General features: G+C 39.2%; 1 protein-coding gene and 1 long non-coding RNA gene across 5 annotated transcripts in view; both read right to left on the bottom strand.

Annotated features, from left to right (window-relative positions):
- Positions 1 to 314: 314 nt before the first annotated feature.
- LOC116686672 (uncharacterized) lies at positions 315 to 3,294 on the bottom strand. Its single transcript, XR_004331324.1, has 2 exons — positions 2,078 to 3,294; positions 315 to 2,028 (listed from the first exon to the last, which is right to left on the bottom strand). It is a non-coding gene; the product is annotated as an uncharacterized LOC116686672 (long non-coding RNA).
- A 233-nt stretch (positions 3,295 to 3,527) lies between these two features.
- Positions 3,528 to 12,803, bottom strand: part of LOC116686671 (BICD family-like cargo adapter 1) — a 26,671-nt gene continuing 17,395 nt past the window's right edge. For 3 of the 4 annotated variants that reach the window (XM_032511710.1, XM_032511708.1, XM_032511709.1), the window contains 4 exons: positions 11,880 to 12,023; positions 10,773 to 10,903; positions 8,356 to 8,476; positions 3,528 to 5,578 (listed from right to left, as the gene is read on the bottom strand). In XM_032511710.1, coding sequence (XP_032367601.1) covers positions 5,402 to 5,578; positions 8,356 to 8,476; positions 10,773 to 10,903; positions 11,880 to 12,023 — 573 coding nt within the window. In that variant the 3' untranslated portion in view covers positions 3,528 to 5,401. Of the gene's footprint in view, positions 5,579 to 7,492; positions 7,608 to 8,355; positions 8,477 to 10,772; positions 10,904 to 11,879; positions 12,024 to 12,803 lie in introns of all 4 variants that reach the window. The other variant, XR_004331323.1, reaches the window with a different exon arrangement.

The raw sequence follows: 12,803 nt of genomic DNA, 5'->3' as shown, positions 1-12,803 counted from the left end.
GTGTTAAGGCATTTTAACGACCAGCTGAGATGACAGGAAGACATTGTGACAGGTTTGCTCATGTTGTGATATTCATATATTGTTGGTCTGAGCTTCTTACGGCTGCTCATTCAGTTGGTTCCTTTGGTTTAAAATTCTGTATTATAAAATCTTTGGTGTGTCCCTTCTATCTGCCATTGTTTCTTTCTTTGCGGATGATAGTGTTCTCATATTTCAGTGGGAAAGTTCGAAGCATCATTATCTTATTTACAACATGGTGAGAACCACAGAAGGGAAGCATCTGTATTTCAAAGCCAAGTCAGGGGAGACAGAAAGATTGTAAAGTATTTATTTGTATAAAAAATCCCCCAAAATGCTAAGAAAATTGCATGATAAATATTTTGAATAGTTTGAAGCATTCTGAAAACAGTGCCATTAGTCAGTGGTGAATGGAAGTACTCACACAGAGCACAATGAGCTCACCGAAAGCACTAAATTCCAAAACAACATCCAACCAAGTGGAGACAAGCAACAGCAAACACACTCGATGGCATGTCCGTCTGTCACTGCAACACACACTCAACCCACAGCGACAGCATCGGGATGTTTACCACGCCGACACGCAGCAGGCGGCATTTTGAAAAATGCTTTCAATTTAAAAAAATGAATCAGTACAGTCTACAGTGTCGGAGTGACAGTCTTCAACAAGACAAACAGTCAAACAAACAGTAACCAGGACATAATGTGGACAGAACCAAATATGTTACAATGTAAAAAATTGACATGAAGTGAGACAAATTACAGTGTGGTTATACCACAGCAGGAGAGACTGGTGTTTAATCCAAGCGTGCTGCAGGCTGCTGTGTCTTTCCCTCGCCTGTCAATCAGACAACGGAAAACATGGACGTGAAGGTTCAGTGTTTGAATCCAACCGCGCTCACGCTCTCCCTTCAGACAGGAGCAGTCAAAGAACTGTCTAACAAAAGGCACCCTCTATACAGAGTGAAGAAAAGATTCACTGATGCCTGGAAGCTTCTGGAGTATGGCTTGGTGATATGACAATATATCTCGTCAAACAATTTAAAAATATGATATCTATCGTATGTATTTTTTTTAAATATGTTTTCTATAGCAATGTAAAAAAAAAAACTGCGTTCATTACAACGTTTGCATTTGGACGTTTTGATCCTTGCATGTTATGTTCAATCAATCATCATCAAATGAGAAAATACTCCTTAATATGTACTTTTCATATGGACTTTTTAAATGTTGACGTACCAGAAAACTAGCTATATCGTGATATATATATTGAGATATTAAATGGGAAAAGAGGATTTTAGCCATATTGACCAGCTCTATTCTAAAGTCAGATCTAAAATTGCAAAATCTTTTATTAATTCAAATGATTGCTGTTGAAACTGGACGCTCTATCTTCTGGCTGCCAATGTTTTGAGGTATTTTTAGAATGTTGTTAATCTCTTTACTGCATTGTTTTGGATTGGTCTTGATTATTTCATATTTTTAGATACATTATCTTTTGGGTTGTTTTGAGGTGCCATTTTAGTCAACTTTAGAAAGAAATTGCATCACATCTTTTTTATTCTGATATTTTTCTGTTTCCCAGTTACTTGTTATTAGTGCTGCCTATCTTGGCCCGGACACTCCAGAGACTTTTTTTTAAATATCAATAAGCCTTTACCAGTTAAATAAAACAACTTTTTACTGCATTTTTTTAACTCATCAGAAAGACTCCTCTAATTAATGGTTGACCTCTGACCTCCTGGAACAGGTCTGCAGAGCATTTGGACCCAAACTAATTTCTTAATATATTTACAAATGCAGACTTTTGTCTAGAATAGTGTGAGTACCCTTAATTAATGACTTATTACTATTTATATTTACAGATGAATTGCTAACGTTTGCTGCTGGTTCACTGGAAAGTAAGACAATCTTGAGTCTTTATTAATGATTTATAAGCTAAGCTAACTGGTTGCTGGCTTTAGCATGGTATATAACAGGTAGACATCACAGTGATTTAGATTTTCTCATCTAAAATGTATTACTAATTAAAAAAAACAATTAATTACAAATTACGAACTGTTTATAAAGGGTGACTGATCAGAAAGTGCTCCTGATGTTGCATTTCATGCGGCACTCTTGGATTAATAATTGAGATTCCTGGTGCTTCTTGGGGTTTTCCTGGGGTTATGCTCCCTATTGGTGAACAGTTTGGGTAAAACTTAGAAGTGCTCATGAATCTCTTGCCAGCTCTACTACATGGCACACCCCAACAGTCAAATAGACATACGTATGAGTGATATGTCCAACTCACCAGTGGAATTCCCGTTCACTGTTAGGACACGCATGATAAGACAAACAGCCTAGAAATGACAACAAACAGGTATATTTCTCTCTAAAAAAAGATTTTCATTCAAAAAGGTATGCATTATTTTCTTATAAATATAACTATTTCGTCCAAACTTATTCAACTTTTTATAAAAAAAAATCACTCTTTGGGTTGATCCTTCCCAACAACCAGCTGAGATGACAAGACATCTGCATAGATTTGCACAGCTGCATTAGACATGAGTTCAAACACAGACAGACATGAGACATCACTGTGACACACAGTAAGTCATCCATGATCGCAGGTACTGTATTACTTATGGTGTCACAGATAATGGCACCTTCAACGGAAGCTCTGCAGCTTGGAAAACAAAGTGCCAATGAAGTGTTTAAGCAATGAGAATGGAGGTAGACCTTTTCTATGAGTGTTGAACCAAAGCAGCTCCGGTGTGGACTGCTGCAGAGGAAGTTTAGCGGAGGTTCAATTCAACAGGTTATTGTTGAGGTGGTTTGATTGGCATTCTACATAGTTCCTCCCTTAATGTGTAAACATTTAGAACATTTGGTCAGCTTGGAAGATGATTGACATCACAAGGACAATGTTGGACAGGGCCTTTTTAAAATTTATATATATTTTAAACGTAAAATATAAGGTCAAGTGTGGAAAACTGATACCACCCAGATAGACGATATTACTATCTTCAGTCACCCAAAGGTTTATTCAGATGTTGGAGATGAGCTTAAGGCTTCATAGAGTTCACGCAGACCCAACTAATAACACTCACTCAATTTGAGAATCCTCTTTCCCTGGTCAAGCTTGACCCTGTTTGACCTCAGTATAAAACTAATGTTACTAAATGGTACCATGGTGATATGTGTCATTACTTTTGGGGAAGTCTTGCATTGCCAGACCCTAGAAACGTGTTCTGGTTTATTGGGATTTCTTTAAACCAATCACAGTCGTCTTGGGCCGTCGCTAAGCAATTGACGGAGCCAGCGTGCAGCTGCAAAATAGGCTCGGGAAAGGAACTTTTTCTGGTGGAACATGTGTACGTTAAAAAGTTGTTTTAGTCGTGCAACAGGAAACTCAGATAGGACAGATAGTCTGGCTAGCTGTCTGGATTTACCCTGCAGAGATCTGAGGTGCAGTTAAAGCGCAACTCTCGCCAAAATGCAACCTAGGGTCTTTTTGTGAATGTACCCGAGTCAAACTTTCATTTAGCATAATTAGGACGGAAATGCCACTTTTGCGATTTACCATATTCTTGTTTTTTGTACAATGGTCTTTTGAATGGGAGTGCTAGGGGCGCTACTATGATAGCATCAAAATCAACATTTTAACACTAAGAAGAATCGACACAACATCACCAGGGGCTCTACACATGAACTTGAGCATTGAGAACATTGTTTTTGTTCACAGAGTTTACTAAAAAGAAAGGTTAGACTTCCTTTAGCAGTTGTTATTTACGCTATCCGCCATCTTGTCAGTCAAAAAGTGTCGATCTTCGAATGCGAATGAACGGACTCCATAGTAGATAATGTCATTCTTATAAGGCTCTTTTTTCAACTACAAGGTCAATATTGTTTTTACTAACGACAAAACAACAAATTACCCGTGCATTTGTATGGAACTAAGCTTTTAGGAGCTTTCCATCTTTACTCTCCTCCTGCGTTGCGTTTGGAGAGCGAAACTTTTAATAGTAAAATCTACACAAACAATGTTCTCAATGCTCAAAGTCATGTGTAGAGCCCCTGGCGAAATTGAGTCGAGTCTTCTTTGTTTTTTTAAAATAGCTATTTTGATCATAGTGTCCCTAGCTCTCGCAAAAAACAAAAATACGGTAAATCTTAAAAGTGGCGCTTTTGTCCTAAATATGCTTTTAACCAAAAGTTTGACTCGGGTACATTCACAAAAACACTCTAGGTTGCATTTTGGCGAGAGTTACGCTTTAACCATCCTCATAAATCGAGTTTAAAATTACAACACAAGGAATGTAGGATCCATTGTTTTTGGTTGTTAGCCACCAGTTGTTCACCTTAGCAGTAATTGGGAGTTGAGAGTGCAGTCAGTTTATTAGAGCTTTTTGCTGAAAACAGCTGACTGCTGCCAAGAAAAAGGGGGAAACCGAAAGGGTCGGAAAACCAAAACAATGAGATAAAAAAAGGTCACTGCATAGAGCTGAACTGCAGAGTTTGGTGATAATTTACAGAGAGTTTAACTATGAGTGGCTCTTTTCACACTACACATTGTTTATAGACCCATATTGATAAATGCAACTTTAATATATCTATTGCAAGTCCCCAAACTTGAAAATGTAATACTAAATCATTTATGTAACCCTTTAAAGTTTGTTTTTTTCTCACTCTGATTTGAAGTTTGGGCCTGGGGCAATACGCTCACCTGCATTGCAGTCAATAAGAAAATAAGCACTCTTTTTTTCATTTGTTTTGTCAGATATACAGCAAACTATGAACCTGATGCGTCAAGCTCTGTTGCCTCATGTTGTGAACATCCCCTAAACAAATGAATAAACCTGAGAGATTCCATGTGGGCTGGCTGCAGCATCATATTCTGATGTACAGCTCTGTCCTGCTATCCACATCTTTTCCTACAATCCTGCAATATCCCACACATCCACCTGTTGTTCCCCAGACTGCTTGGCCTGATAACTGGGATGCATACAGTAACAGTTTGAACATAGTGTTCCCCCTCTACAGAGTTGGCAGTGGGCTAGTAGAGATGGTTGTAGGCACTACAAGGAAACCTTCCTCTTTGGAGGTAAACTTTGTGACCCTGTTCATATCCTGTAAGACTGATTTCTATGCGAGGGGCTGAAGCCAAAGCCTCTGGGGAAGTACTATTCTTAGTCAGTCTCTCTTAGTCAGCAGTCACCAATTAATCAGCAAAGATAAGAGTAATGGGACAGATAAAGTGCAAAATGCCCCCCCCCCATCCAAACCTCAGTGTGTGCCACTGCCAGTCTTTGACTGTGTTGTTACCCCAATACTGTGATGTCACTCCCTCCTTGTCCCTGGCCTCGTCTGTCTCTGTCTGTCTGCTGTGCTCCAATGAGGCTCAGTTCTTTTTGAAAAAAGAGAAAAGTCTCTTGTCCCGGTCGGAGATGCGGTGAGCTCGTCTGGAGGACTGGCCGCCATGGGCCCTGGACGACCCTGGCAGGGAGGTAGGGGCCGAGCGCCACTCGTCCTGGTACTTGTCCATCAACTGCTGGTCAATCACTCTGTGCATATCATCCTAAAGCCATGGGCACAGACGTGGATGAGAGAAAGACAGGAGAGAAATGTTACACAGGTGGGGTGGTATAGGAAGTTCTAGGGAGATCGGAATCCTTGATCAAGTTACCTGTTAGACATTGATTAGCGACACCACAATCACCTTTTGTCCCTGATCATTTGTTGTTTACTTACATCTGCCTGGCCTCAGGTTTGCAGTGTGATAATTTGATTAAGAAAAAAATGTATTTAGAAATATGTGCAAAAAGAAGCACAAAACTTAAAAAATGGATATACATAAACTATATTTATAATGTTATTTTTATACTGTGTCAAAGCCCTTTACAATGTGCTTCTCATTCACCCATTTAAACGCACACTCACACTGATGACAGTGAGCTACCATGTAAGGTCCTAGCCTGACCATCAGTGTTCAGTGCAGACGTGGGCAGGATTGAACCTTCAACCAATTTAATTAAACAAGTACAACTAGTTGAAGCACAGTCAGCTTGGACCTATCATTCAGCTTTTCAGCTCTCCTGGAGTTTTATGGCCATTAAGAAGAGTTTACCAAAAGAGTCTTTTTCCTCTCAGATTAATTCATTTGAATAGCTTATAGAGGCCTAAGGAGGTAAAAAATATAAGAAAATGCCAAATTAAAGTCCGCACAAAAAGCCACAATTTTGTGTTGCAGACATCTTTTTTTTCCCTCTCTTTCCTATCCTGTAGGACAAAATACTTTTGACTTATTCAACGGATGGTTGTTAGTAGAGATAAAGCCACCAGGGGGCTCCGACAAGTTGCTACATTAAATCAGGTTAGCAACAATTGTGATGTGAGACTAAAAACATGTACATAGAATAGGAAAACCCACTTTTTTACTGGGGATGCCACCTAATACAGAGGTGGGTATCTATATACTTTACTGGAGTAATTATTTTAGATCAGACTTTTTACTGCTACTCCTTACATTTTCATGCAATTATCTGTACTTTCTACTCCTTCCAAAAATAGCCCTGTTACTCCTATTTCAGTTTGGCTTGTTTTCATTCTGGCTTGCCATTGTTCAAAAGAAAAAACCTATCCAGATAAATCGCGCCATCCGGATAGAGTGAATTTGATTGTGGTTGGATGAGAATTACAAACATATACCATTCCGACACCCTATTGGTTTGTACGCGTTCCATCGCACCTGCATATGACACAAATCACATCACACTCCAGTAAAGAAATAGCAGACGCATGTAGCCTACTAAAATGTCTGTGGCAGAGACTTAAGAGAACCAGCCAATCCTTCTACATCCCTTTTGAATGCGCTGCAAGCTTTGCACACCCAAGTACCACAAGCTAATTGTTTTCAAAACTCGCTGTTTAATTTGAAAACGTGTTTTCTCTTACATTACTTTTCCTTTTATACTTTAAGTAGTTTTGAAACCAGTACTTTTACACTTTTACTTGAATAAAAAACTTGAGTTGATACTTCTACAGAAGAAATTTTTAAACCCTATTATTTATACTTCTACTTGAAAAATGAACGTGAATACTTTTGACACCTCTGACCTAATATCACTTAGCACTGTAGCATTACTATAATAAACACCACCCTAGTTTATGATGGATTGGAGATACAGGGGGGGTTTTGGTGTCTGTGTTCTCATCTCTCAACAGGTAAGCTGAACAGTGGACCAATCTCTTAAAACCCTTTAGGTAATACAGGTGTATGGAGAAAGAGAGAGAGAGAGAGAGAGAGAGAGAGAGAGACAGAGGGTGGTGTGTTTGGATGGTTCTCTGTGGTGGTGAATGGGTTCAGAGAGAACAGAGAGAAAGGGAGCTTGGATGGGCGTCTCTCCTGAGTCAGGTAACCTTGGCATGGAATGGCTCAGCATAGTTGGGTTAGTGCAGGGTGAAACGGCGAGATGGCGCGGCTCAGGCTCACCTCTAAGGCAGGAGGGGGGGGTACCACAGGGGAGAAAGGGTGGTACGGAAGCTGAGAAAGGCCACTAGATCAGAAACCACAAGAGCCAAACAGTAAAGAGCCCTGAGGAGGCAAACTGTGGGCAGGGAGAAGAGAGAGGAAAGAGCTGCTAGTTACAGATGAGGGAGGGGAGGGAACACACACACACACACGCACACACACACACACACACACACACACACACACACACACACACTGTCCTCAGGCTACATATCATCGTTGTTGGGCAGTAACTTTGTATCTTCATATTTTGTCATTAAATTTTTTTTTAATATATCAATGCTATTGGTCACCCTTTACATCAGTCTGTGTGTTTTACAAATATTTAAACAGTGATGAGGCGATTTTGCCTGACTTTGTCTGAGGTAAATCCCTCAATAAAATGTTTTCAAATTAGCCTGTTATTAATTTCCTAAAAAAACGACGGCTTTGGACATAGAATGTTTTCAACCAACAGCAATGATATGTTATATGTTTCCTTATGGACACCCATTAAAGACAAACAACTGACATGCACCCTCTGAAGTTACAGTAATGGAGTGGTTAAGTGTACTTTATGTGCACAGATTCTATAAGTGTTAAAATAATAATCACAAGTTACGGTGAAGGGAAGGAAAATGGAAAAACTGTTCTAATACATTCATATACATTATATAATAGTCTGCTTACTAATTTCATCTCAAATTGGATGTACAAAAAGAATCCAAAAACTACATTTACAGAACAGCTTTATTTATGTAATAACCTTTAAATAGCTGTTTCAAAATGCTACAAAAGGACAATTGTGATTTTACCAATATTATCGCTTGTGACCTTTGACCCACCTGCCAAGCCTCCAGCTGCTGCGACAGGTTGAGCTTCTGCTGGATGGCGTCCAGGAGCTGGCTATTCAGAGACATGATGTCTATTTTACACTTGGCCAGCTCCATCTCCACTGCTTTCTTCCTGCAAGACGCACAGACAGAGCAACTAGTGACCTCGTACTATGGTGATGAATGTATGTCACTGCCTGATGTGAGTCGAGTGCAGATTTGAGTCACGCATGGTCAGATTTAAACGGTTTACGACATAACATGTCCTACTGAACTTTGTGAAATCCATGAAATAAAGACTACTCACAGTGACAATGTAAAATAACTCTTTAAAGGAAGAGATTGTCATTTTGGTAAATACACTTATTCAATTACTTGCAGAGAGTTGGGCCTGGCCCACAACAGATGTTGATAATGGAAGAGACCCCACACAGTGTGAGCTAACCTTGGAGCTAACTAATGCTCTGTTAACATTGTAGACATTAGCTCTGTTAGAGCTCCCTGTTTATTCTACCCTCTTTCTCCCTTCAGGATCCACTGATAAGCGGTATGAGCTCTGTATGCCTAGGTGTCCCTCACTCACAACAGGATTATGGATGGTAAATATTTACCATATTATATTATATATATTATATGTGACTTGAAATCAGTGCGATCAGTAAAAACACTCTTAATTCACAAACGACAGGAAAATCTGGCAAGATAATCTTTAGAACCATAAAAAATTCAGGGCTTTGCCGACCATTGTTGGGAAGGGGGAATCAGACCCAAAATCTGCTTTTTTGTGTGTGGAATATACACGGCATTAGATAAGAAGATTGGTTAACAAGGCTACAATCAGCAGACAGTTAGCTTAGCTGAGTATAATGATTGGAGGCACAGGGAAACAGCTAGCCTTATGGTAGTCTCACTTTGCCAGACCATCCACACGCTGCAGAACGGAAGATGGTCTGGCTAGTCCACACAGCATTCTGGGATGGGAGTAGGGCTGGGCGATTTAGAGAAAATCCAATATCACGATATTCTAGACCAAATACCTCGATGTCGATATTGTGACAATATTGTATGGTTGACTATTGGTGCTTAAACAAAATGTTATTTACACATTGAGATTTTTGATAAATATATTCTCCAGAAATGATTTAATGACTTAGTGGGTAAAGGAAAATAATAGAACAACTAGAACAGTCTGGTACGTTGAGAAAATGACATCACTTTACTGTAATGCAGCCTGTAAAACCAGGTAAAGACACTTAAAAACACTTAAAATATTACAATATTAGGGTATATCCAAAATCTAAGCCGATATCTAGTCTCACATCGCGATATTGATACAACATTGATATATTGCCCAGCCCTGGATGGGCAAAAAACGTGCTCTGGATTATTGAGGTTTCTTTAAATCACTCGAAATCATAATGGGCGGTGCTAAGCTCTGCACATAGCCGCTGCAAAATAGTCGTGCGAGAGAAAACTCAGATTGGACAGATGGTTACCACAGTCCTCATTAATCCACCGAAGTTTAAAATTCCAACACAAAGAAAGGAAGAAAGGAAACGGACATTAGCAAAATTAACTAATGAATTAACTAATTAACACATCATGGTGATGACAAGACTCCAGGAAGTCAGTGCTCTCAGCCAAGAAATATTCCAGCACATAACCTTAATCTTGTTTCTACACTTTGGTTTTTGTACAGACAAGATATAACATGTTAAAGAGGGATCTTCAGGCAGATTTTGTTAGCTTTGGGCAGAGGTATGCCAGCATTATACCATCTTAGTCATATTTCTCTATCTATAATCTCAATCTATCTTATCCCTTTGTATGTGTGTAGTGTTGGAGTGATGAAAAATAACTAATTTAAAGGACAATTCTGGTTCAATAAAGCTTGGGTCTTATTCTTGTAGTTTTCAGTTATGATGACAATATGCAAAAGAAAGTTATTTCTGTTAACTGAGAGCAAGTGAACACCTTAAAGCAACTGAAAATTAAGATTAAAACCACTATATTTGGAGGTAAAACCAAGAGTATTGGATGTCAATCTTAAAATTTGAGGGATGTATTACAACAACTTGACCATTCAGGTACTAATATATCATATAATTTTCATTTTACCTTTATTTCCTCCTCCAAATAAGTTTGATTAACCTAGAGTTTTGTTTAAATTAAAGCCTATCTGATTCAGTCTTCATTACTGATGTTTGGTGCCCGGCCAAACGTTTAAGGGATGTAACCTTATCCCCAGATCTCAGCAATGGACTTATTGAGTACAATATTAATATTACAAATAGGAGCATAGCCAAACTATAAACACAAGACCCACTTTGAGAATGATCCTTTTAACGTGACATTATAACACTATATTATTGAAGAGAGTTTTGTTGCCTGTGTGAATCTGCATATGTGCATATGTGATGTGATCCTACTTGGTTATGGCGTCGTCTCTGTCTCTGATAGCAGTCTGGAGCTGCTCGCTGGGTTCTCGGACTTCAGCCATTGTCCTCATCCGCTCGTTGTCCTCCCGGAGAGAGCACATCTCTACAGAGAGCAGCGCCATCTGCAGGTCACATGGGAGAATGACACAGATGGGTGAGACGCAGGCCTCATAAATTCGAGATTGCATCCAGTCTCTGAAGTTCACGTTATACAGAGGGGTGCTCATGTGTGACACTGATGTTCAGTTATCCAGTCCGCCAGAAGAACAGCTGACCCATGTGTGTGTGCATGTGTGCGTGCGTGCATGTGTGTGGAGCTTCTTCTGTGTAAATCACGCGAGATGGCACTTTAAACCCACAGGAGAGAGTGAGCTGTCCTGGCAGAAAGAAGAAAATGTTGAAGCAATGTGCTACTTTACAAACAACATACATCAAATTTACAGTGGCACACAAACTGTTGAGCAGTGGTGGAAGATGTATTCAGATCCTTTACTTTAGTAAAAGAACTAATACCACACTGTAAAATGCTCTGTTACAAGTAAAGTACAAGTCCTGCATTGGAAATGCTATTTTAGTAAAAGTTTGTAAGTATGGGTCAGGAAAATGTACTTTAAAGTAAAAGGTAATTGCCAAAAAATCCTCACATTTTAGAAACTAAAAATGGTCCTAACAGTTGTGTTTTGTTTAACGGTTTAATCATTTTCAGCTGGACTTCAGGCCGTTATATTGTTGGCTAGTTTAATTTTTAATACAACATTGAATTTTATAAACTACATGTGTTTTGTGTGCAAAAGTCTTAACTTGTAAAGTAACTAGTAACTAAAGATGTCAGATTAATATAGTGGAGTAAAAAGTACTTCATTTTTCTCTGCGATAGAAGAATTTAACATAGGTGTGTGTACTTATGCCCCCTGTATTTTAAGAAGGAACATTTATTTATTTATGATACATTATTCATTCACAAAGAAAATTGGTGTCCTTTAAAGGTTGGACTTTTTTTTAATTCCTCTTTTTAGTCAACTTAAGCAGGGGTTTCTATACTCATGAGCAGCACTGTACATGTTATCCCATGTGCAGTTCTGTTACTGAAGGCGGTACCTGATTGTGCAGCTGCAGCACCTTGTCTTCAGTGCTGCTTGTTTTGTCCTGCTCGGCTTCGTACAGCTCTCTGACTTCCCTCAGCTCCTCTCCTAGCTTCCTCGCCTGCTCCTCCAGACCCTCCTCATCACCACGCGGCGAACCCTTTCAACACACAACACACACCACTTCACACTTCACAACTCACCGTATGTACAGTATATGGGCTGTTACCACCCACATGTTATTATTGAAAATATGCCCACAGAGGCTCCACTCTGTCAAAGTATTATTGAGTTAGCTGTCTTTAAAATATCGTTGTTTCAGCCATACTGAGAAATACAGAGAGAGTTATGTGGAGCTGTTAGTCTTAATTAACCTTGTAGCAACTCACTTGGAAATGGCTTGAATGTAACAGACGTTTATTTCTGTAATATCAAAAAGTTACGCACACTGAACAATCTATTTACAAAACAGTTTTGAGCCTGAGATATCATCTAAGAAAAATAAGTGCAATTCCAACAATATGTCTCAGCTTTCAACTGTATTCGGGTCAGTATAGAAAAGGAAATGAGTCTAATAGTGGTTTTGGAGGACTGACAGATGCCAAGAACACTGGCTTCCAGTTTACCACTTGAAAGAAATAGAAACTGGTCCATTTCTTCTTGCCAAAAAACCTGCCACTCTATTTCCACTAGTCTCCTAATTGACAAAGACATTTCCCTCCGCTGGTTCCTGCATTGACAGTAGCCTACGCTTGACGTTTGTAGCCTGTAGGTAAGCATGTGGGATCTATTAGTGTATCAACATAGGACCTGCTACTCTTATTAGGACAGTACAACCCCCAGTGGAAAAATGGAAATATTGAAAAATTTGAATTAATGTAGGACTGCACAATTAATCGAATTTTAATCGCGATCCCAATTTTGACTTCCCACGATCAAA

Source organism: Etheostoma spectabile, unplaced genomic scaffold (assembly GCF_008692095.1).
Source record: "Etheostoma spectabile isolate EspeVRDwgs_2016 unplaced genomic scaffold, UIUC_Espe_1.0 scaffold433, whole genome shotgun sequence".
Classification (NCBI taxonomy): Eukaryota; Metazoa; Chordata; class Actinopteri; order Perciformes; family Percidae; genus Etheostoma; species Etheostoma spectabile.
Note: the sequence above shows the minus strand (reverse complement) of the source record. Positions and strands in the feature narration are given on the sequence as shown.